This window comes from Aphelocoma coerulescens, chromosome 6 (genome assembly GCF_041296385.1).
Source record: "Aphelocoma coerulescens isolate FSJ_1873_10779 chromosome 6, UR_Acoe_1.0, whole genome shotgun sequence".
In the NCBI taxonomy this organism is placed as follows: domain Eukaryota; kingdom Metazoa; phylum Chordata; class Aves; order Passeriformes; family Corvidae; genus Aphelocoma; species Aphelocoma coerulescens.
This window is the reverse complement of record NC_091020.1, coordinates 16,790,796-16,815,426: the sequence shown is the minus strand read 5'-3', so window position 1 is coordinate 16,815,426 and position 24,631 is coordinate 16,790,796. Positions and strand designations below refer to the sequence as shown.

General features: G+C 43.1%; 1 protein-coding gene across 50 annotated transcripts in view; it reads right to left on the bottom strand.

Annotated features, from left to right (window-relative positions):
* Positions 1-784: 784 nt before the first annotated feature.
* Positions 785-24,631, bottom strand: part of SORBS1 (sorbin and SH3 domain containing 1) — a 74,985-nt gene continuing 51,138 nt past the window's right edge. For 18 of the 50 annotated variants that reach the window (XM_069019404.1, XM_069019400.1, XM_069019411.1 and 15 more), the window contains 12 exons: positions 21,990-22,078; positions 20,263-20,430; positions 18,756-18,802; positions 17,145-17,259; positions 16,912-17,037; positions 15,677-15,871; positions 13,042-13,770; positions 11,636-11,752; positions 5,949-6,008; positions 5,127-5,317; positions 3,749-3,861; positions 785-2,948 (listed from right to left, as the gene is read on the bottom strand). In XM_069019404.1, the coding sequence (XP_068875505.1) occupies positions 2,881-2,948; positions 3,749-3,861; positions 5,127-5,317; positions 5,949-6,008; positions 11,636-11,752; positions 13,042-13,770; positions 15,677-15,871; positions 16,912-17,037; positions 17,145-17,259; positions 18,756-18,802; positions 20,263-20,430; positions 21,990-22,078 (2,018 nt within the window). In that variant the 3' untranslated portion in view covers positions 785-2,880. The remainder of the gene's footprint in view (positions 2,949-3,748; positions 3,862-5,126; positions 5,318-5,948; positions 6,009-11,635; positions 11,753-13,041; positions 13,771-15,676; positions 15,872-16,911; positions 17,038-17,144; positions 17,260-18,755; positions 18,803-20,262; positions 20,431-21,989; positions 22,079-24,631) is intronic. The other 32 variants (XM_069019430.1, XM_069019439.1, XM_069019441.1 and 29 more) reach the window with 15 other exon arrangements.

The window sequence follows — 24,631 nt, the reverse complement described above, 5'->3', positions numbered from 1 at the left end:
TTGAGTGCAGTCATGACGTTTATCTATCTGCTTGGCCATCTGGTTGCATCAGCAACAGAGTTTGAATCTGTTGCCCAGTTCTGGCTTAGTCTGAGATGGAGGTCTCTAAGAAGTTAAAACTCCTTGCGAAATACCGATCTTTAGGGTGAGCACAGATCTGCACAGGCACCATGCAGGAGACAAACGTGTGGAGGTGCAGGATGCATTTTTTGGGTACTCGTATGTTACTGGGCCCCAGTGAGCCCACCCAGGCAGCTCAGCACTTCCCTCACTCTATTCCTTCAGGGACTGTTCCCTTATACAAGGCACACCCAAAAAGCCCAACATCAACTGACACTCCTTCCTGCACAGGTTGGCATTTGGAGTTTCTTGTCTGACTTAACCTGGGTGGTCTTCTCATCTGAGGTCGCACAGACCCTTTGTGAACCACTGGGCTGGGGGGTACTCCCGACCTCCCAAGTCTGTGTGCATGCCACAGCAACTGTACCCTGTCACCATGTTACAGCAAGATCTGTGTGAAAACCAGCTTTTCCTCTGCTTCTACATCTTGGTTTGTTTAAACAAAAGTCACAGCCAGCCTACAGCTCAGGAAGGAAAACTGGTGAGCTCAAGCCAAATCACAAGCAGGATGCTCAGGTGCAGGACAGTGGGAAAGCCCATGGCAGACACCCACAGGTCAGTATGGATACAAAGGCAGCCACAGCAGGGCACTAGTACAAAAGTGCATTGCTACGGGAACAACCGGAGTAGATTTTATTTAATAATTTGTATGAGGAACACAATAGTAATTCAATAATTCCATTTATTAATTGTCAAATAGTAATCCACTGCAATAAGAAACAAAAAAATCAACACAAAGTAAGTTGCGGTTTGTGTGGATACGTGTGTTATGTGTGTGTGTGTGTGTTTAACTTAAACTGGCAAGAGAACAGAAAATTAACCTTTAAATGAATATGTTATATACAATCAATATCAACATGTTACTTTGCTGGATAGATTTATTTGGTGTTATCCAATCTTAGCAACAGGCCTAAACATTGTTGCAAATTACTGGAGGGCAAACCCAAAGCAGAACAACAAACCCATAAATAAGATGCAGGATTCAAGTTATCTTCTGCAGAAAATAAACAGTGGTGCTTTGTGTCATATCTGAAACCCTTTCATAATGAATATTTTGTGCTAAAACTCTTTATGTGGACATACATGGAATTCCATCACTTAAATAAAAGTGGAAAAAAATCCCAACCTTTCACAACTGCCTTTTTTTCCCTCCCTTCATTCAATGTGTTTAAATTATTTCTCTATACAAGGTAAGTACATTGTCTGTACAAAGTTAAATATACATATTTACAGTCAAACCTTCTGAGACACAGAGTCTTCTCTTCCGCTGACTGAGACGGAAGACAAGCCTACTTGATTTCAAACCCAGGAGCATGGCTAGTTTATCAAAACATTGCAAGTCGTGCTAACAGTTAGTTGTAGTTTACTCTTAATAAATCTGTATAAAAGCATCAGCATAAAAATAGGCATTTTATATTATTAAATACGGCTTATGACAAAATAGCAATCTAACCCTTTGCTATTTGTACGGTAACTGTAGGAAGCAGAGTCTGATAGAACTGGTATTGTTTATGCTTTTCCTTAATAACAAAAAGTCTATCAAAAGAGTATTCATAGTGGATTTACAGGCAAACATACAGCCAAGCCATGTTGTTTTTTTTTTTTTTCTTCCCCTTAAGGAAATACAAATTTATGTAACTGGTAATAACTGCTGGGAACAGCTTTCCAAAATGATTAGACTTTTTTGTATGACTAAGAGGCAGCCAAAATGCATGTATTTATTTGAGACCTACAATCAACACTGAAACCAAAATGAAAAAAAAAGGCACCCTCAGTGATACATTGCTCAGATTTATCAGAGCCTTTAAGATTTAATGCTGGGAAAGAAGTAAAGTCTTCATCCCAAAGCATATACTGCAAAAGGTGTATGATCCTTTAGGGCCAGCAACAGGGCAGGCGGAGCAGAGAAAGTGAACAGCCGTAGGACACATAAACAGGATTTGCCCTCACGGATGTTCTGTTTATTGGTTCTATTCTTTGTGCAGATAAATGTCAAAGCTAGGCTGATTTCTCTTTAAAAAAACAGGACTCAGTTCATTTTGATGCACACAATACACTCACGCACACACACCCTGCACAAAAGAAAAAACCCTGCAGAGATTGGTAATACGTTCTTAAGGGGTTTGGGATTTTTGCACATTTGCATTATGCTTTGGCTGACCTCTCTGGATTAAACCACCAGTCCCAAACTCCTTTTCCACACAGAGCTCTGCAGTTTAATTGTATCAGCTGTCCTTTGCCTCTGCTGGGTCTTAAGATGCATGACATGAAGGAGGGGTTTTCTATGGAACTGGAAGGCAGAGAAAAGTGAGTCTTCAGCAAGGCAGAAACTGGGCAGCAAGCCTTGCCTCCTGAACTGTTCCAACGAACGTGAGCAGCTGCAGGGCTGAGTACTGCCCCAAAGCACTATCCTATCTCAACACACAAATAAAACCTATACCATGTGCTTCCCTGAAGCCTTCTCAGAGGTAAGTACTCCGTACAAATTAAGATTATCATCAAAACTCTTGCTGGGGAAGGGAGAGGAATACACAAAGGCAGCACTGTAAACTAGAAACTGTCTCTTCAGCAAACAAATCACACCCTGACTCCATGGAAGCAGGGCTTACACATTCAACTCAATAGTGTACCACATAATCACATCCTCCTAACACTTCTCACTTCTTGTCTATTACATTCATAAATTGTCTGTTTCTTCATTGTTTAAAAACACCATCTGGAAAGGAATCCCATCATTGTCATGGTGGGATCACTGTTATTTTACAGGTAAAGAAGCTTCACGTAGTTGCCTGGGAAGGTGCCAAATTGCCTTGTTCTCCTGGATGTACCTGTTGCAAAATAAAACACAAGGAAGACAGAGTAAGATGGACATGCAAGGAAGGCTCCAGGGTTTAAAAAGGTACAGGTGGCAATCTCTTTAGCCTGCAGGCATTGATTCCTAGTACTAAATAGGAGCCCTAATCAAAGAGCCTTTTGGTACAGACCAGATCACAACTAGTTCTGCTATTAATCATCTTTGGTCTTCCCCTTTAACAATAAGGTGCTGATGAAAGCTCCTGGGCCTATAGGTTGGAAGTCAAACTCCTCTCAGTGTAAATGAGCTAATCTCCCTTAAGAAGAGATAGCAAACCTAGATTTGAAATGTTGAGATGGAGAACACTGTCCAGACTTGCACTCCTTGAAGGTAAAGGATTTTGCTAAACATGCACTTGAGGCTGGATTTTCATGGATTGCAACTCCTATCTGTGTGTTGCCTTCACCTCGTTACTTGCCACTTTCTGTAACTAGTCATGGCTCCCTCAGCTTTGGAAATGCTACAGAAATCCAGTTTTTCTTGGTTCCCCCTGTTGCTCTGCCACCTGTGTGAGCAAGAAGGTTCAGGACAAAGAGAGCAATGGAGGTACTAAGAAGATAAAGAAGGAAGTACTAGAGACCTAGCAAGGAAAACAAAGCTCCACCACCCTGCAGCCTAATTTTAATGTTCTTGGTGGGAAAAGATGGGAAATTTTGGAAAAATTTGAGTCAATTTTTTTCACCATTTTGACCCCACAAATGAAGGCAACTTCCAGACACTCTGCAAAACTGCTCATCCCCAAAAGCTCTGCTGACAGGTAAGTGTCACGCTCACCTACAAACCAGCCATCATCACATTTCTCCATGACATCGACAATGTCACCATCCCTCAGTTCCAGCTCATCATCATTCTGAGGAGTGTAGCTGTAGAGGGCTTGGTAGCTAACTCTAAAAACCAGAAAGATACTACATGTTAGCCATTGGATTTCTTTGACATCCCTTCAGGAGGAGATGTTTCCCATCCCTTAATTCCTATTACATATTGTCCAATGCAATCTGAACCTGTGTTTTCCTCTTGAGAGGTGGAAGCCAACTGCATTGAACTTGCTATTGTCAAAAGGTCACGGTAGTAAAAAATGTCATGCCTATACTGTGTGGGATATATGGAGAGCTTCTGCTCCCTTTCTGCCATGTAGTTGTCTGCACAGACAACCAACCAGGTTCTTCCTAATGTAGCACCTAGAGAGCACACCATTGCAGACACCCTATTGAGTGCAAGCCAAAACCTGGATACACTCATTCCTGGGCTAAATGAGACAACTGTTCCCTTGCCCATGCACACAGGCAGAGCCATAATTGACCAAATGGCAGAGCAAAGGACTTTAGAAAAAGATATTCCCTACTCCATTGCACTAAGGTTGCTGGATAAAACATGGCTGAGGAGGTACAGTGGAAACAAAACCCAAGGCTGAATCCTGCCCTGAGATGTCACTTGTACCACAGGCACCCTGTATTCATTAGAAAGGATCCTTAGGGAGTGGAAACAATCTTTGGGCAAATCTGGGGAGGCTTGGGTCCCCTGCCTATGGAGCATGAAAATAGTGCTGATGTGAGACTTCCCATTCTGCATAAAGAGAAAGCAAAGGCTCCTTTCAGAAGCCAACTGCTGTGAGCATCAGTCCCCAGCACACAGTGCGGGCTGCTATTCTCAGAACCATCAGTGTAAGGCCCCACCAAGCTTAGTGGCAGCTCCACTGAACAGCTTTGAAAATCTCAGCCTTGGTTTCTCAGCTACCAATTCCCCTGTGGAACTGGTCAGCAACACACCAAGTGGCATCAGTGTTGGGCTCTCACTGTACTGTGAGAAGCTAAGAACAGGGTTGAACACATTGCTCCATGTCATATGATCAGGTATAGTCAGTGAATATTAACTTGTTACCAGCTTCAAGATACAAATACACCGAGACAGTCTCTGTAATGGTGACCCAGCCCTGGATCATGAGGTCATTGCTTCAGGTGCTATACAGACAGAAAGGGCACAGTCTGAAACTCATTATGATGATATGTGGCTACTTTTGTTCTTTAAAGCAAAGCTGACATTTTCACATAATTCTAATTCACCTTCTGAAACACTGAGAGGTCTCATACCTCCCTATCTTCAGCACCAGTCAGAAATAAGGCCCCTGGAAGAGACAGGAACCAAAAAGACTTACATGTCTCGTGGTGTTTGACTTCGCTCAGGGCTGGCTCCTTGCTGCTGTGCTTGAGGTTGCTGAGAAATGATGAGAGATGATTTATGGTCATTAGAGGTCACCTTGTGGCGAGAGTCAAGAGGCTGAGAAATAGTACTGCAGTAATGAACAGACTTTTCTGCAATGTTTATGATTTCATTGCAAACAGCTTCCTGTGTGGTAGGCACCATTGACATCCAAGAACACCCAAAGGACAGTCAACAGGGGGAAGGGAGGGGAAAATACAGATAAGAAGAGATGGGACATTCCAGTTGCAGCATGTAAGTCCGGTAAAAAACAAAAACAAAAGAAGAGTTGTAGATCCAGGTAAATATCCAGGTAGTGGAGTGCAGAAGGGATCCAGGTGTAAGCATGGAAAAACAGGCAAGATACAGAAGAATTTGGCATTTAGTTTGAAGATTTGTAACAAATACATTTACACATATTTTTAAAAGCAGCAGCATAAGATGTTGCAATTAGTTATGCAGTGGCACCATTCCAAACGCTATGAAGTCAGTTCAAGAATGCAAGGTGAGGTTGGTCTGCTCCATTCATGCATTTGGCTTCATTTAACTTATACCCAGGGTCTGGCATCACAATTAGCCCAACTTCTCATTGGCTGTGACAGTTTTTCTAATTGTTAAATTCCCCTTCTTCTGTTGCAAACAAACAATATATGCAAAGAGATAAATACGTACCTACTTTGCAACTAAAAATAGTGCTGGCATTTTATTTCTACTGAGGTGTTACTGTCTGGGTGAAGAGTGTCTAGGACTACACATCTGAGTTAAACAGGGGCCTTACCACATAGCTCTTTTCAGACTCTGTGAGATCTGGTCCAGCTCTCAATGAATGGTGGGAAGGCTGTGTGATCACCAAGCAAATGATAAGGAAGACATTTTAGCAGATGTTATATTGGTCAGAATTTAAAAAATGTAAATGGAGTGCAGACAACAAAAGAAAATTAACAACTCTTCCCCTCCCCACCCCAACACCATACTCTTTGGACAGCAGGATCCTTCATCTTCACAAGAGACATTGAGGCTACAGTAACACAACAGCACTGCAGCACACAGAATGCTGCAAGGGAAAGGTGACAGCAAAACAGAAGCTTAGGGCAGGGAATCAGAGTGGAAAGTTATGGACACTGCTACAGCCAGAAATGGTACAATAGTATAGGAAAACTGCATTCCTGTAGGGGAAAAGGAACATGGACAGGAACATGTACTTGAGAGGATCAAAACTGAAAGGCCAAAAGCATGCTGGAAGGCATCTGCTGCTGTTTTTAGAAAAATCCTCAATGACTGACACAGAAGAGAAAAGCAACTTGCTTTCCTTTTTTAAAAAAAACCAACAGCTCAGGTCCTCCGAAGGCACAATGCCATGTAGCCCCAGCAAAATCACTCTACCCTGTACCAAGCAAGGATATGAAATGTTCTAGTAATTCCCACAACAAGGCAGAGCTTCAGGACAGAGGAGGTCCTGACTGGAAAACCCAGCTCCAAACACCACCACCAGTGAAGCTGCTGGACTCTGCCCTGACTCACTCCCCAGTCAAAACTCTTCACAGGGACTGTGTCCCAGGACACATAAAGGGAAATCGGTGTTTGAGGCTGGAGGTTTTATGGGGAAGATCACTGAAAAAGTGATACACAGGTATCCACAGCCTGGTTTTGCACATTTTGACATATTCAAACACCTACTGAAAGCAAAGTGCATGCTGTGAGCAAATGGAATGTCTGAGCTAGTGTACTGCCTGCAGGGCTGCTTGGCAAAGGGGATTGGATGAAATACAGAGCATGGCTGTGCTCTGTGATCATTCAACACAATTTTGAAACTAAATTTCAAAGGTCTCAAATTTAAGCTTTTTGTCTTCCTCTTTATTCACCTCAGCAGTGCCCTCCAGTAAAAAGCTTGCTTTCTCATGGCACACTGAGACAGAGCAGAAGCAGAGAGTAGAGAGGTCTGTGACACCTTCAGCACAAGCATGCTCAAAGACTTTGGAGAAGTGCAGGGTGATGAGCTCATTCAGCTCAAAGCTCCACTGAACCACATCTTGGACCCCTGGAGCTGTGCTCATCACTGTATTAAAGCAAACCAACTTTTTTCTCAAGGACTGTGACCCACTCTAGGCCAACCAAGCCCCACAGAAACTCCTTTGTAGTCAGCTCTACTGTCTGGTGCTGGAATTGGGGATCACTGCCCTATGAAACAATGCTCTGTTACTATGTATATTTCTATAGAAAGAAATTTAAATGTAAGTTCAATGTACTATTTGCAGTGGAATTTGCATTCAAAGCATTTACTGTGGAGCCTGAAATCCTCAAAGGATTTCTGGAACTCCCTCCTACCTATCATCAGCCCTGAAAGGCAAATTAAAAAATAAAAAATTTAAAGTTAATATTGAGGCAGCTGTAAGAATGTTTTGTTGGTTTGTTTTTTTTTAATTCAAGGAAGTGCTTCTCTGTTCCATACCAATAAATTGACTGCTGAAATTGCTCCATGAGCTCCTAAGACCACATGGTCCACTTCCCATTGATTACTTGTGACCTCCCTGAGCAGCTTTTCCTCCTAAAAGCATTAATAACTATGAATTAAATTAGTTATTTGAAAGCTAAAAACATTGACACTGCCTCTGAATATTCCACAGTGCAGGCTTTTTATGTGTATTACCAGGAGGTGCAGCATCAGAAGCCTGGTCACATTCCCTTTCCTGGCAGGATCCTCATAGGGACTTCCATGAGGCAGCTGGGCAGGGGCAAAGGCCAAGCAGTCCCCTGCTCTCCGACAGCTTCCAGTTCCTGACAAGACACATGACTAAGTGGATCCCCTCTGGCCTCTGCTCTAGAGATCCTGGCAGCTCCTACCAAAGCACTAACTCCCAGGGCTACAGCAGAGCCCTGCAGTGAGGTGGTGAAACACCCCACAGTAAGCAACTATGCAGTATTAGTTAAACAGGATGAAAACCCGACCAGATCAAATCCCATAGTTTTAGGCTGTAAATGTACCACCCCACTGATGTAAACAAGTGACCCTGATAGCATGATCTATGTGACTTCTGAAATTTTTTTTTAATCAACCAACCAAACCCTACATTATTCTTTCAGGGAAGGAAGAGGTTAAAGGGAAAAAAAGCGTTATAGGTCCAAATGCTCTTCAAATGTGGGTTTAGACAGTCCATGTATTACGTACAGTGGTGGTTCCCTTGTGCCAGAGGAGGCTGAGGAATCAGGAAGTGTTTGGCACAGCTCCAAAGTATAAAAGACTTCCCCCAAAACACTGAGCCAGCCCTGTTACTGCTGAAGGTAAGCTGAAGACTCCAAAAGTGACCAAGTATTCATAACACATGAGGGCATCTCAACTTCTACCTGCTCAGCCACACTATGTGCCTTGTTAGGACTAAGTGAATAAACTTAAGCAAGTGCTTAAGTCTCTATGTCTCCATGTCTACAGAGTGTATATACAAATATGCAGTACAGTCAGTCCTAAAGTACAGCTGGCCAGTGTTTCCACCTCATACTGACTCTGGGGAGGGATCTAAAGAGCATCACAAGTTTGAAAAGTTACGAGAAAAAGGTTTTACATTAAGAGTCTAGAAAAGCCCTAAGGCAGGTTTTAAATGTTAGGAAGAAAGATGCTGGGACTGCTCAACAGTGCTCTCCCTGCTCCTTGTGAAGTTCAAGGTCATCAGTGCATCTATCCATTGCAGCTCTTGTTTATGCATCTTCCATCCATTTCAGGTGGGAATTAAAGAGCTACATTAGCAAAGATGAAGCTAAACAGAACAGACTAATAGACACACAAGACAGACAGACAAACAAATTGGTGTTCCCTCAGAGGAGGGCACTCATCAGCAGTGATGCTCCCACATGTGAATGCAAAGAACCAAGAGCAGGGAGGCCTCGCCAGCCCAGGCAAAACAAAAGGAAAAACCCTGCACACACCAAGCCCAGGTCTGGTGAAAGCAATTGGAGATCTGGCTGAAGAGCTCTCACAAAGGACACTGAAAAGGCTGCAGCCTAACCTGAAGGCTGTCATAGTCAGTGGAAAGACTCCCTGGACCAGAAGGGCATGTCTACAGCAGAAAAATGCATTTCCCTTGAGAAGCAGGTCACAGTGCCTGCTGCAGGCAGGGCAGCTCTGCCTTGGACAGCAAGCACTCAGCAGAAACATTGCTGTGCTGAATCTGTGGAGCAACAGAAAACCACTGGAGGGGTGGAAGTTTACCTTGAACATGGTGCAAAGCAAGGAACATGCTAAGGGTATTTGGTCTGTGCTGGAGAACATGGGGTCTGAACATCCACCTCATACGCTCTCCTCTCTACCAGCCAAAAGCAGGTGAAATTACCACTCTGCCGGAGTGGTTTTGTACACGTGCAAAGGAGCAGATGGGTCCCCACCAACATGCCTCCTGTTGGGGATACAGGGACCCTTGTGCAGCCAATCCTGCCTTCCCCCAGCCACAGTCCAGCCCCAGGGCCAAAGCTACTGCACTGCTCACACTTGCTGGCACCACTGCTGACTGTCACACTGTGCTAACAGGATCTCAGAGTAGAACAGGAATTAGACTAGAAAATTCCTGCAGGTTCCCTGAAATAAATTAATTTGATAGATTATCTTACTCCTTAATAACATATTTTACTAGAATATTGAAACAAGTTATCTGTAAGTTATACTTGAAATATCTTCACATGCTGTGAGGTAACTCTTTTTTCTTTTTAGTTTGGACTGTGAAAGCGAACAAAAGGGAACCTCAGGACAGTTTAAAGAACCAATGCAATTTATATTTTTACTTGATGGAACAGGCAAGAACACAGTCCTTACACCAGTCCTATACCAAAGGGGTCTTAGACCTGCAAATAACCCTGGGTCAGAATTTCGTATCTGGACAGGTTCTCTATAATGAGAAAGAAAACTAAAATTCAAAATCATAAAGTACCTCAAACACCAGGGATAGACACTAATGGAAAGAAAACCCAAACGTAATGTCTCATTTGCATGTCTGCTAAGTGCTTTTCTCATTTGATTAAAATCAGTTGAGAGGTACAGATTTTTGAAAAGCCTCCAGGGTATTACCTGAAGTTCTGCTGAAACTGTCAGCCTCTGTATGGGTCACACAGATAATGAAAAAATCCTTTGCACATACAAATACCACTCCTGCTCCCTAAACAACTGTAGACCCAGAGCTGGAAAGGATGTCAAGAATACTGCTAATGTCACACAGTTTTAACTTGACACTGACAATATGCTCTGATTGTCAAGGCATATAAAATATAAATATTGACTTGACTTTGACTCCAAAGAAAGGCCACAGGGTCTTATTACAACCAGGTGGAACACCCAAAATAGAACTGTGTGCTAATCATCACTGGAGAGAAACATCTTTGCCTAAACGTGGCTCTTTGCTCCTGCTCTTTTGGATCACATATATCCAGTACAAGCACCAGCAGGACCAAGCAGGTCAGAGCTCAGGAGAAAGGCCAACACAGGAAACTTCTATGGATTTTTAACATGAAGCAGAGTATGTATTCTATTGGACACAGATATTGAAAGGGAAAGGGAAGCAGGAAGTGGTTGTTCAGTGGAAATTTGTGCAAGCTGACAAGTGGAAGAAAATGAGGAAAGGTAATAGGAAAATTTCAGGGTTTAAGCTCTCGCTCTCTTAATCTAATCAAGAAAGTAAGTGACATTGGCAACTACTTCCCACATTCACCCTGCATGAGCAACTTGCCTGGTTCACTGATCAAGCCAAAGATTGCTTCCCCAATACCCATCACTACAAATTCAGTCCAGTTTTTGCTAATTATGAACTTACTGTTTCAAATATTGCCATCTTGTGGAAGCTGCCTTGAAGGACTGATGAGGCACCAGCAGATGTAAGCATTGCTCTTTCCCACACCCTGGGCACCCCAGACACAGTGCTGCACAGACACTACTGCATCCCTCTTTAAAAACGTTTGTAGCTCGCAGCAATAGAGCTTAGAATCCTACCTGAGATCAGAGCAGGCTCCTGGCATTGTGGATACAAAGTTGTGTATGCCTTATCCCCAGCTCTGAGATGTTCAAACCCTAAATCCCTTTTCAGGCAGTTAAACAATACCTGAACCAAATTTTCTTGTGCTATACCATTCCTACTAAGAAAGCCACTGACACAGCCTTATAATGCAATCAAGCTGTAGGAGCTCAAGGTCAGAACTAAGTAAGCCCTGAGTTAATCTTTTGGAGGAACTAATAAACAGATCCTCAACTGGTACAAACAAGCAGAAACCTAGACTTGATCTATGTAGATTTGCAGCAGCTGAAGATTTTGCCCATACCTGCCCTTCTGCACAGCCTGGAAGTAATTTTCTTTTTTTAATAAAAATTCTAAATTAGAGGAAAATTATCTCACCTGTGTAATCAATGAATGGCTAAATAAGCATATGACAAAACAATGGTGTGGCATGGAAACAACTCTAAGTAATGGAAGAGTAATCAGCAAAGATGATTACCTGTGGCTTATTGACTCTGCGTGTAAGTCTGGGAGGTGGCTGTGTTGTGACAGTAGAGGAAGAGAGGGTAGAGGAAAAAAGAGGAGCAGATGAAGAGAATACTTTTGAGTCTGCAGTCTTTTGAAGAAAAGAAAAATTGGTCAGCTTGGCACACACTCTCTTGTCACCATTACTGCTAGTGATAAGAGCATCTACTATGCAGTAAATTTGAAGCACACACAGCAACAGTAACTCCATGCAAAGACAAGTGCAGTTTCCACCTGGTTTGTCTGAGCTGACCACCTCACTCTGCTTTAAACATGCAGGTTAAGTCTAAAAAATGCTACTAAAAATATATCTAGATGGTAAACAGTACAGTCTTTACACAGCTCCCAGTAGACTTCTGGTTATGATTCAAGCAGAAATCAAATTATTTGTCATAGGTTTTCCCAGTGTGAAACATGTCATCTTGGAAACCCTATTTTCTCATTATTTAATATTGGCTAGATGTTGGGGTATGTCATGGAGACTATTGCAGTGCATCCAAGACAGTACTTACAATTCTATGATTTCAAATTCTCCAAACTTCTATGCACTGGGGTGCTGTAATGTAATTGGACTAGCTGTACCCTACAACGGGCCCCAAGGCAACAGAGAGCTGCAAAGTAAGGCATGTATCCTATACAAAGACTGAGGGCAGAAGATACGTTGCAGAAGCTACTGGAGAGTTCCTTCTGTGTTTCCTCTAACTGTAACATACAGCTATATATAACTAAAAACTCTTGGGGGAAAGCATCACTAGGTCTAATTCTCATTTGTAGCTAGAGCCTTTCACGTAATTTTAGAAATGTGAAGGTAATAACTTCCTCTCAACACATAGATAACAATCAAGACTCCCTTAGTCAGGCACATCCCAGACTAAGGTTCACTAAACCACAGGCTCCAGGATGAACAGGGACACCTTTTGTGATTCTAGGAGCCAGGCTGATGTTTAAAATGCTTTTTGGTCCTTGGCTTTAGCAAAACAAATTCTATAACCAATGATCCACTGCACACTGTAAAATCTCTAATTAGCATGAAATAGTCTATTCTACACAGTGGGGCCTGCGTGATGCTTTCATCTGACACATCTGGTAATAGACACTATCAGGGACAATCACCTCACTAGATGTGACTGATTGTGTCAGTCCTGTGTTGTCTATTCTAAAATAATTTTCTCTACACTGCTCTTGGGCCCCTTCTAAAACTTTTTGATCTGCTATCAAGTGAATACCACTAGTGACCCCTGAAAGAATGTCTTAGGATCATCAAAATGACATGTGGCAGCCACTGGCTCTGCTTTGCCAGCAGAGCAGCACAAACCTCAACCCACCAGTTAAACAAAAATCAGCGATTCAGAGCAGCACACACACATGCAGGAGAAGTACCTTCTTTTCCCCGCTTTGAAACTTTCCCAGATCACCTTTCCTCACGTCTCTTTTCTCTGTTTTACCTCCCTGAACAATAGCCATTAGCTCCTGACACAACTGGTTGTCCTCAGAGGAACCCACAGGTCTCCTTTCTGGGCTCGCACGCATGTCTAGTTGGGATGGTTTCAGGCAGCGCTCAGCAGAGATCTTGGGGACAGCATGAGCACTCTGCTCGGGGTGGCTGCTGCCCTCTCCTGTCTTTTGGAGCCAGGCTTGGCTGGCAGTGGTGTCACGCTGCTCTGCGAGGATGCTTTCGGGGCTCTCCACTGCCCAGCGCGAGGAGTTAGAGTAGGCCATGCTGGGAGGAGGGGAGTCAACAAACTTTTCTTCACTTTGTGGAGTGGCCTGGTAGAAACTGTGGGCAGAGGATTGAGGTCTGGATGAGGAAGAGGGCAATGGGGATTTAATGGACCTGGGAGTCGAGGAGCCAGAGAGATGAGAATGGTGGAGGCTGACTGTGGGGGAAGGGCTGGCTGCAGCAGAAGGCGAGAGATAGTCAGTGTGAGAGAGGGAGGCTTCAGGCAGAGGAGGCAATGGAGGAGTTATGGCAGGAGTGGTGCTGGGAGACACTCCCACGGTCAGAGCAATCCACTCAGATGTGACCGCCTGCACCTCTGGAGACAAAGCGCGGCGCGCAAAAGGCAAAGGCGGAGGAGTTGGAGTATGGAGCAGCTCAGAGCTGGGAGACTTGAAGGAGACAAAAGCAGGAGAGAAAAAGAAAGAAGTGAACAAAAAAAATAACAAAGGAAATACAAAACCCAGCAAAAGTAAAAGGAGAGAGAGCAAGTGTGGAGAGAAGCAGATCTATGATCACATGCATAAGTTTTCTACGGATGATGTGCCGTGTTGGAGAACATGCTGTCCACAGCTACTCCAACCACAGAGTCCAGTTTGTATCTGTGCTGCTAATACCCTTCTCCAGCCTTCTCCAGACACAAAACACCTTGTGGAAGACCTCTGACTTCATACCATAAGCACTAAGTCCCTCAGGGAACAGGTGAAGCCACCATCATGATGGCAGAATACAGCATTTGACCAACCTGGCAGCAATACCTGGGGCCCCAGCAACTCACACTGTGGATCCAGACAGAATTTGCTGCTACAATGAACTTTGACTTTATCCAACTCTAGCATGAGCAATGCCTGCTCCTCGGGAAACATGCATTGTGGAAGCTGTGCAGGAGAAAGGGATCAAAAAAGCCAGCTGTGGCTGTTTGCTCTTCAGGTGATTAAAATAGGTCCTGTGTTTATAAGGGCAGAACACACTACCAAGTCCTGCCCTTAGCTTTTACCACCAGCAGCATGCAGAGAACAGCTACATTAGCACTGGTCAGACTGTTTCTCAGTCCTCAGCCAAGTCAGGCAAAAAACTAGGGGGAGTACTGACTTATTAGGGGAGGAATCAAAAGAATAGCAAAGGAAACAAAAAAAAGGTGGATATGATCCCTTCCATCAAAGGGAGAAGCTTGCAGGGAGCTTGTGGAAGATAGGCTATAGCTATGGAGAGACTGCCAACCTCACAGAAAAGCTCAGCTGAGGTCCACTCTGACTGAGAATCCCAAACAAGCAACAAGTTTTTCCTCTTTACACAGTGACTAAGACTAAAAACACTCCTTTTAGGAAAGATCCAGACAGACAACAGGCATGAGTCATGGCATTTTTTTCCCATCCTTTCTGTATCATATCTGTATCCCTTCCTCCCAATCCCAATTCTTCACTTATGTTTCTTGCAATCTTGGCCTTGTTTCGGTCCCACGATTGAGAGGGAGATGCACCAGAACCTCATGGCCATGACCCAGACATGTATGCTGACCTTCTTCTGGCATGAGTATTTGCAGGATGGGAGCAAAACAAAGGGATTTAGAGACTCACTATCTCCCTGCTAAGTTTGCCATGGCAAACATTCTGGGATCCCCATACAGTTACCTGGGGCCATTTTGATTTCTGCTTTGAACTGCAGTATGGTTTATAGTGAATCTAATATTCATGGAAGATTCCAGACTGACCTGTGCTCAAAACCTGAGTTCCTTTAGCACCAGTTTCAAATAATACAGGCTGTTCTCCTGACCCTGTCTCCAAAAACCTTGGTCATGAGTTAGATCATACAGGGGCAGATATACAGCTTAATTCAAGCTGACTGGGATCAACATAATGACTCTTACAGACTATAGCAGTCTATGACACATTTCTAATAGTCATAATATAAAATTCCCCTCATCACAGAACAGGTGAGTGAAGTGTAAACACATATTCAGGAGAAGCTGGATCACCAATTCATTCCATTTCCGGCAGTGAAATTTAATCACATGGCTGTGAATTGCAGCCCTTTCAACCTGGCCTGGATTCAAGCTACACATCAGAGATAAAATGCTGAGTCTCCAAATCCCCAAATGATCTGTTCATTAACCTTTCAGGTAAATGAAACATCACCTTTTCCTGCAGTTGCAGCTTACTGCAAGGGAGCACGTGGCTTTTATGGCACAAAATTCTAGTCTTAAATAAAGTTTTTTTTCAGCTATTGCTTCTTGCACAAGAATGGCAATATCCCTCTGTTTTATAAGGTGCCGAACCTGGCTGCATCTAGTCCCAATACCTGTGGTGAAGCTGTCACGCTGCGGCTGGGGGAGAGGGACACTGGTGGGTCAGGATAGTCAATGGCATTCTTGACCACTGGCCGTTTGAGCACCTCCACATAAGTGACAGGGAAGATGCCTTGGCGACTGGTGCCAGAGATTCTTCCTTCATACCAGTTCTCATCCACTCGTCGAATCAACGTGATCCTTTCACCCTGTGGGAAGGAACAGCAATGTAGCTCTGATTTTAACATGTTTCATCATTCCAAAGCAGATTACATTTTTAATTCTTGCTGCAGCCAACCTAAAATAATTGGTGGTTCTCAGCCTACTTCCAATTATCCTAACCCTAAACTCTGTGTGGGAATTATGTTTTTCAGTTCAGAGAAGGAAAAAATTGCAGATCTTCTGGTGCTGACTTGGTCTGTCTGCAGACTCAGTTATGCTCACATTTTCAAGACCCTACTTGCTAAAGCCAGTTAAAAATGGAAACCAGAAGTTTCAGGCTGACCACGAGACTCTCAGGGGTATGAGGTGTACAGAAAGTATGCACAGGTCTGTAGTTTAACCTAGGTCTCTCTATGGTCTCTCCTGTTTTGCTGACAAATAAAGTGACTTCCAGATCCTTAATATACACTGCAAGCCTCGCCTTCATATATAATTAAAAGAGAAGACAAAGAAGATCTAATCTGAGCAGCAAAACAGAAAGCTGATTGAGATGGAGAAATTCTGCTACTTGATCTAAACGTAGCTGACTTTGCTCTGAACAGCCATTACACAATCCGTTCCCCTACCTTCACTCTGCAGTCAGGTCTAGCCAGTCACTTCAATACCACAGAATTTAGCTTGCTCAGTGATTTGGCTTGTAGTATGGGGAAGGTGAATCCAGTTTCTTTCTTTTCTAAATCATCATTATCTTGTAACTGTGTGCACCTCCACTGAATCTAATCAACGAGAGACCTGTCACCAAGTATCTAATTTGCCTTGCAGAGCCAGATTTCCAGCACTTGTGCTCAAAGTATCTCCTCAATTAGACCTAAGGAAGCAATTGGCACTTCTTGATTTAGCCTACCTGCAACAATAACTGCAATGCACTACATAACAACTGTGGATTAAAAACATGGGTGATGAAGAGGAATCCTTCCTGAATACAGAGTTCATCTTATTGGACCTTTCATTTGGAAATTGCAAGTTACTAGTCCTAAAAACCATCATCATATCTGGATTCAATTCATCAGCACAACAGAAGTCCTACCTTTCTGAAGGACATTTCCACTTGGGTATCCCCATTGAAGTTGAACTTAGCAATAGCATCTCCATATTCCAATACTTGCAATGGTAATGGCTTTTTGGGTTGAGCCTTCTCAGCTGGTGGAAGGAGCTAGAATGAACAAACAGAATCAGCTAAGTCTCACACACAAAGCCCATAAACTGGTCTCTGGCAGAAAGGGAGTGGACAAAGAGAACACCTGCAAGGAAAGCAGCTACCTCTATGTATGATCGTGGGAAGATGCCAACTCTCCCATGGTGTTCACCTTCGAACCAGTTCTGGTCAATCTGCTTGTAAATGTAAACAATATCTCCTTTTTGCAGAGGAAGTTCCCTGTTAACAACACAAGCACTCCATCAGAACTTCACCAGAGAACAGACTTGCTCTTTTTCCGTCCAGCAATCCCTAGGTACCAAGGTCTGCATCAGCATGTTGACACACATCATGCTCCACCCAAAGCACAAGCTAATGTTGAGGATTACTCTGTTCATATTGTGATGTGCAAGACCTCTCTTGCTCTTTGGGCATCCTGTCAAAAAAGTTAGCCTGTGAGTGCTCTAATAACCACATATGCTCCAGAAGCAATGGGGTAAAGCTCGAGCCAAATATGACACTGCCAACTTTCCATGTTGGATATGATAAGCAGCCCTCAATTCCTGTTTTGCAACAGTCATGTCACAAGTGCCTTCCAAACAGACACACGATTTTAATGTGAGCTAGTTTGCTGATTAGCAGAGCGTCCTCACATGGCGATGTTGATCCTGCAAAGATTACACTGATGGTCAGCCTGTGGTTGTGCAACTACTGACCTCAACTGGGCTAAAAATTGGAATTTCCATCGACAGGCTTTAGTGCTAAAATTATGAATGTCTGCAGCTTGAAGAACTGTGGCCAGCTTGTACTAGGCTCATAAACTTACTACTTGGGTCCCCAGAGGAAGATAAACAACACAGCCTTTTCTAAGACAATTTTTACAAGCTCTGCTTTACTTTTGTCTGGCACCCTGGTATATTCTACTCAAGGGACAAAACAGCTACACCTAACCTGCCTCAGTTTTATTATAGTTGCTGGGGAGAGCCTATTTAAATTATTACAAATCATCACCTATAGAACACATAAAAAATATTCTCAGGACATTAGCACTTGAGACAAAAGCCAACAGGTCCTTCACTGAATTCTGTTCTTCTTTCTTCTCTCCCTAGCAATGAGAGCTTCTCCAGGCTCATGCAGAGAAAGAGGCTTTCCAGGCCTTCTCTTCACAGCAGTCTTTCCCAAAAAGAACAAGTAGTGCCGTGGGATTCACGCAAAGGACCACAACAGGGCTTGGAGGTACAACAATGACATCTGAAATATCCGCTGATGTATCCATAGATGCCAGGAGAGCAGTGACCACTCTGCACACTTACATGTTCTGAATCAGGAAAATCCTGAGTCAGGAGCCCACACACTTAAAGCTAGGTATCTGTTTAAGTCCCTTCTGCCCTTGGGCTATGCTTTGTACAGTGAAAAGGATGTTCTTCTCCTGTGGTTCCAACCACCCACCAGGTAGAGCACTCACTTGTTGCAGTAAAGAATGCAAGTTTGTCCTAAAAATCATGTGGGATAGAGATGCACTGAGAAAGAAAACATTTTCCTAAAGGTCTTTTAGATGCTGTGACCTGCAAGGTTCATATTACTTTTCCCTGACTTACTATGGACAATTTTGCTTTGAGTCGCTGGAAAGACATCCCAAAACATGAATCCAAGTACATGACACTTCAAAAATGCTGCATCCTAGGGGAAAAAGCAGAGGAAGAACACTCCAGGTAGGAGTAACAAGTTGTACTCACTTTAGCGTCTGTGCTTTAAAGTCAAACTTGGCTCTAGCAGGTCTCATCTGAAGATCAAAAAAGAAAATCAATATATTAAAATAATAATTAGGTTTTCAACCCTCTTCTGGGGAAAATCACTCAAACTCTTCTATAGCTAACATTAGCATGGGGAGGAAATTGTATGCAGGTATTCTGCTACAAGCTTGTGTGCAACTGGTATTACAGTCCACATATGCTGTGTGGGCATCTCCCACCAGGACACAAAGTGCCAGCTTCTGGTATAGCCGTAATTAGGAGCTCTACAGGAAATGGATTTAACAGCAGTCAACTTTTAAATGTGACTAACCCTGATGAATGAAAGCTGCTCCAGTAACTACAGTTACTGGGGCTCCAGGACCAAATTTCTCTTGACATTTGAATGGAAAAGCAAAATTTATTAGCTGGGAAAAACATTAGGATATTATTTGATGTGGCTCTTATTGATTATTACCTGGCCCTGCTGAATACTGCAATGTGACCCATGTACTCTGTATCAATTGGTAAGAAAGAGACAAAGGTGAAGAGGAAATACAAATAAATTAAGGATATATCTAAAAAAAGTCTTCAGTGGCTAAAGAGCCAAAATGGATGTTGACAGCAGGCCTAGGCTCTAAAGGTTTACTTGGCTGATTTTCTAATGGCCGATTTTCTAATGGCCACAAACTATTCAGACAATTTTAAAGTCATGTTGGTAACAGAGCATAAAATAAGAAGCAATCACATTCATGAGGCTCTAGAGCATTTGAAACTGAAGGGCAGACAGGTGTACTCCATCCACATGGTGAGCACCTCACCCACCACCACAGTGGTGGTGCACCACAGTGCAGCACCTCTGGGGAAACAGAGCGGCTGTCAAGAGCTCAGCAGCAATCCATGTGAGGTAGGAAAGGCATTTGGCCACAACACCTGGACTAGCATCCAGCGCTCCAGAAAAGTGCCTTGGGCTCCTGGGAAAAATATGTACCTCCTCCTTTGTCTCTTTCAGAAAGTCCAACCAGGTTGTACACAGTGAAACATGCTCAGACTGTTTTCTGATTGTTTCTAAAGGACATTAAGCATTTTTCAAGAGAAGAAACAATGTATTTCTAAAAAAACCTATGTGACAGCCGCATGGTCAGGATCAAGACATGAAGTTTCTAAGCATAAGGCACAGACAAGAAGACAATGTAGCAATATGATGCAAAAGATGTAGAAGGCCTTTGACTGACTATGTAGCTGATATTTAAAGGCATGCATCACAGGTGTGCACCAGCAATTCTCAGCAGGCATGCTTTAATATATGCAGCTTGGTATAGAGATATCAATTAATTTACCAGGCATAAGAGTCAAAGCAGATCTAAATGAAGCCAGAATGGGAAAGGGGAAGGTGGAAAAAAAAAACAACAAACGACATTCTCTGAAGAGCTAATGTCGGCCTAAAGCGCAACATTGTGAGAGGCAATTATTGCTTTGGGTCAAGCAGCAGACTGAGGTAACTAAAACAGACCTCTGACCCAGATTTCCTCTTTGCTGTATCGTCTACATTTAGGAGATCCCCAAATCGCTCATTAGTGATAAACTGATGGTGCGTTGGAATAACCCCTGTGTGCCTTCTAGCGGCAATATCAGCTTCTTCTTGCTCACGTTTAAGCCGTCTCTGGTCCTCTAAAAGTTTCTGCCATAAAATTGCATAAAATGGGCAATAAATCATCTAGTTAAAGGCATTCAAAAGCTGCCATAAATGTGACTTAAAATTCCTGAGGTCCCTGCAAATAGCTGGGGCTTTACAGTTCAGTATCAAATACTGTTTCTACTAACTACACAATGCCCTTTCATTTTACACAGAAGATACATCATCATTATGGCATAACTGAAATCCAGCTCATACAGAGGATCTGATCCAAAGCTGATGGAAGTCAATGAGGACTTTTTCTAAGTTTTGGGCAGGTCCTAGGAGCTTCTAAAAAGATTGCTGATAATGCAGAGCTGATCCAAATCCCCTTCAACCAAAAAGGAGTTTCTCTCATTGACTTCCAAGAGACCTGAATCAGCCCCACTGGTAAGTTCCGAGGCACCAAATTCTCCTAAGCCTTGCAAGGAGCTTGGGAGAGTGCCTAACCGTATTCAGGTTCTCCCATATTTCTTTTGGGCTCATGTAACACACTTTGTAAAATAAAGTAAATAAACATCTAAGAATTAATTTGGATTTCTAAAGTCTCTGGCACATTAATGGAAACATGCATTCTTGGGTATCAAGGCAGAAGGATTCTTTCACCTTCTGGGACTGACTGTAAGCTGTAAGCTGACTGTAAGTTCAGCTATGTGGTAATTAATTTGAAACCAGAAAGTCTTACTGAATTCAGGTTTTTGATCTTACACAAGTTTTCATGATGGATTTTTGGAAGTGGGGAAAGTACTAACTTTCACAGGAGAAGACAGCAAAAAAACATTTTTCACATAAGAATTAAGAACAGATTTTACCATATTTCAGAGCACACATAAACATTATCTGAACTCAGAATGTTAACACTAAAAGTAAAACTTTTTTTCCCCCCAGGCAGGGGAAATTAATTCCATCTTCCAGGAAAGCAATCATTTTATAACTTCTTTAACCCAGCTTGAATACACTCAGTCTGAAAAGTCGGTATGGCTTTCCTATTATTTCAGCTTGTCCCAGTGTTGCCCAGACATTTCAAAAAGGACTGCTGCATTCTGTCAACAAAAACTTCAGACACCATAAAGAATTCTAGTTTGCACTGGGGGAAAACCTCCCACTTTCTGATAGCTTAAAACATTTTACACTTGCTGCTCAAGACTTGAGGACCCCCACAGGAAAAATATGGTTTTCACTAGTTTGACTAATACTGACTCAAGTGGCTTGCATAAAGAACAATTACAGATTACCAATCTTTTTCTGCAAGTACTGGGGAGTTGTAGCACATCTCCCACACATTTCCCAACTTCTTATATTATTTAAAGCCCCTATATGTAATTTTGTGCAACTGATAAGAACTATCAGGTTTATTTGAAACAAGCTGAACTGGACTATACACATTATACAGCAAATCAGTGGCAGAGAGTATTGAAAGTAAAACATACTAGTTACTGCTTGTTACTCTAACTTCCAGGACACACAGCCATGGACATACAAGACGTCCTTATATAAGGCTAAATGCTGTATTTCTCGTATGTGGAGCTGCTACACTGTTATTAGTCCACAAAGGAGGGCATTACCTCTTTATCATCATGCCGCCTGCGGATAATTTCTTCTGGAGTTTCCATGTAATCAACTGGTGCAAAATGCCTTGGTGATTCTGAATCTACTTCAAAACAACATAAGGAAGTTAAAATACACATGGATTTATCTAGCATAACCAGAAAGGAAAAAAATAGGTATTTTTAAACACTTTGTTTCCGTTATGACAGTAAGGATTCTCAATTGCCATTGACCAAATTGCCAATCAGATGTTGATAATTTATCCATTTTCATTTTTTTCCCTTTTGGGCTGTACATGTGAACAAAGATCCAAGAACAGGGAGAAAATAATGATACAGGAAAGTGTAAAGACATAGAAGGACTTTGGGAAGAATCAAAGTGCCATCAAAGTATGATTTGGCATTTTACTGTTGAGAAAAGTTTAATACACACACACACACACACACACACACGTACACAACTAGACCTTGAGAAACTACTCCTTAAAGCAAATCATCTGCGTTTGGTTTATAATTCCCACGTGTGTAAATGATACAGGACTAGAAATATCTCATGTTGAGATTCTTGCATCCCCAGAGCTGCTTCAGAGATAAACTGAACCTGATGTGATTAGAAACGCAGCGGAAATCGTTTCTCAGAAGTGCAGCTGTTAACAAGCCCTGAACAAAACTGCTCAGCAAGACACGTAAAGGACATTAGACACACTAGGGGAAAAAGCCAGAGAGTCAGGGAATGTAAAGGTGGGACGTAAAAATGCAAGGGTTGTGGAAGAAAAGAGGAGGAGAATGGAAGAAAGAAGACAAATAAAGGGACACTGGTAAAGAACACAAAAACCACCTCCTAGGTACGTCCCAAGTTCACTTTGCGGGTTGTTGTTTGTGTCCAGGCTGTGATAGAGGGCATATGAAACAGGGTTCCCATTGTTTAAGGAGTCAGGAGTGCCAGCCTGGCCTGTGAAGCTATCCTGGCTAGATCCCATGGTGGGGAAGTAGCTAAGCCTCTCCACAATGTCAAAGGAGGACCGGCGCCTGGGAGCAAGAGGCCCGCTTCTGGAGCAAGGTTGGTGCTGGGAGTGGTGACTCTTGTTTCCTACACTCCCCTGCAGCTGTATGGGGTCGTCAGGGTTCTCAGGGCTGGGCACTGCCAGGCTTGCCAGGCAGTCTGGGGATGGAGTTCTGCAGGATTTGCGTTGGAAGGGCTTTTTCAATCGGAACGGGAGTGGGCTCATTAGGTAGACATTTCTGGGGAGCACGTGCCTATCCCCATAGACATCCCCTTTGGAATCAGGGCTCCTGGAGGCCTGCTGTTGTTCATGCCTTCGGATGGTAGTGAACCTGGTGTAGGAAGCTGGGCATGCGCCTTTGCATCTGTTGATTTTATGCTTCTGAGGCCCATTGAGGTTGCTGCTGCTGCTGCCACTGTCATTGGAGGCATTGGAGAGAAGATCTATCTCATCAGTGCAAGCTGAAAGTGTGTCCATAGGGATGACATCACTGACATCCGAAGCTGTGTCCTCCACATTGCTGCAGGAGCGGGAGGATTTATCTGCAAAGCTGGCAACATCCTTCTCTTCTTGGTGTGCTTTTGACAAATCCAGAAGAATCTCTGCAGAGTATGCAGCACTCAGCAAAGTTTTAGACTGAAGAGAAGTGGTGGGTTTGTTTAGCCCAATAGAAAAGTCAAGTGAGGGCATTGATCGGGATCTCTGGATCAGCTGCTCAAAGGCACTGATACGGGAGGAAACGGTGTCTTTGGGGATCTGCTCTGAATCCTCTCGACTAAGACTGTGCTCCATCCTGTCCTTTGCTTCATTCTCAAACTGAGATGCAATATCCTTCACGCTGCAGGAGGAGACTGTGTCCAAATGGATCCTGGACCGGTTGATCTGGTGCATGTCTTTATAGAGCGTTGTAAACTCCATACCATTCTTTCTGGAGGCAGGGAACAGGTAGCCTTTCCTAGAGCTGATGCCATACTCCTGCAGGCTCATGGTACTGCCAGATTTGATGGCGTACTCTTGCTTCGACTTCATCAAGATGTTTTCTATGCTTTCCCCTATGTCTACCATGAAAGCCTTTTTATTATCAAGCAAGGCAGTGGAGCTACGAAGGTTTTCGCAGCTTTGAGCTTTCTCATGAGACAGCAAGATACCCGTCTTGTCTTGCACAAGAACAGCTGGAGCTGCTAGTTTGGGTTTGAATTTAGAAGGAAGGATTTCAGTAATGCAGGCTTTGGCAGCTGATAAGGGCTTCTTATGTTTACATGCGTGACCTAACATACCGGTATGACTAGCGTTAAAGGTTCGGCTATTAACTGAAGAGGGTGCAGTCATATGAGCATTCCCACCTTTACGATCCACTGGTAAGCATGCAGAATAAAATAAATACAACCTGTTAGCTTAAGTGCTAGAAAGCTATTGAGAAAGGAGAAAGAACATGCTTGGATTTCATAAAATGCACCTTAAAGAAACAAAATTCCAAAACATATAAAAAAGCAGGAAGAAATTGCAAAACAAGCCACGCTTACAGGAATAGGTGAAGTGCTGCTACCGTTTCTAAAATGAGAGGCTTGGCCAGAAGCAAATCTGGAGCACTTTTAAGGTACCCTCCTAAAAAGTGCTAAGCATCATGAGCTTCCAGGGAAGCTGTGGCACCATGGA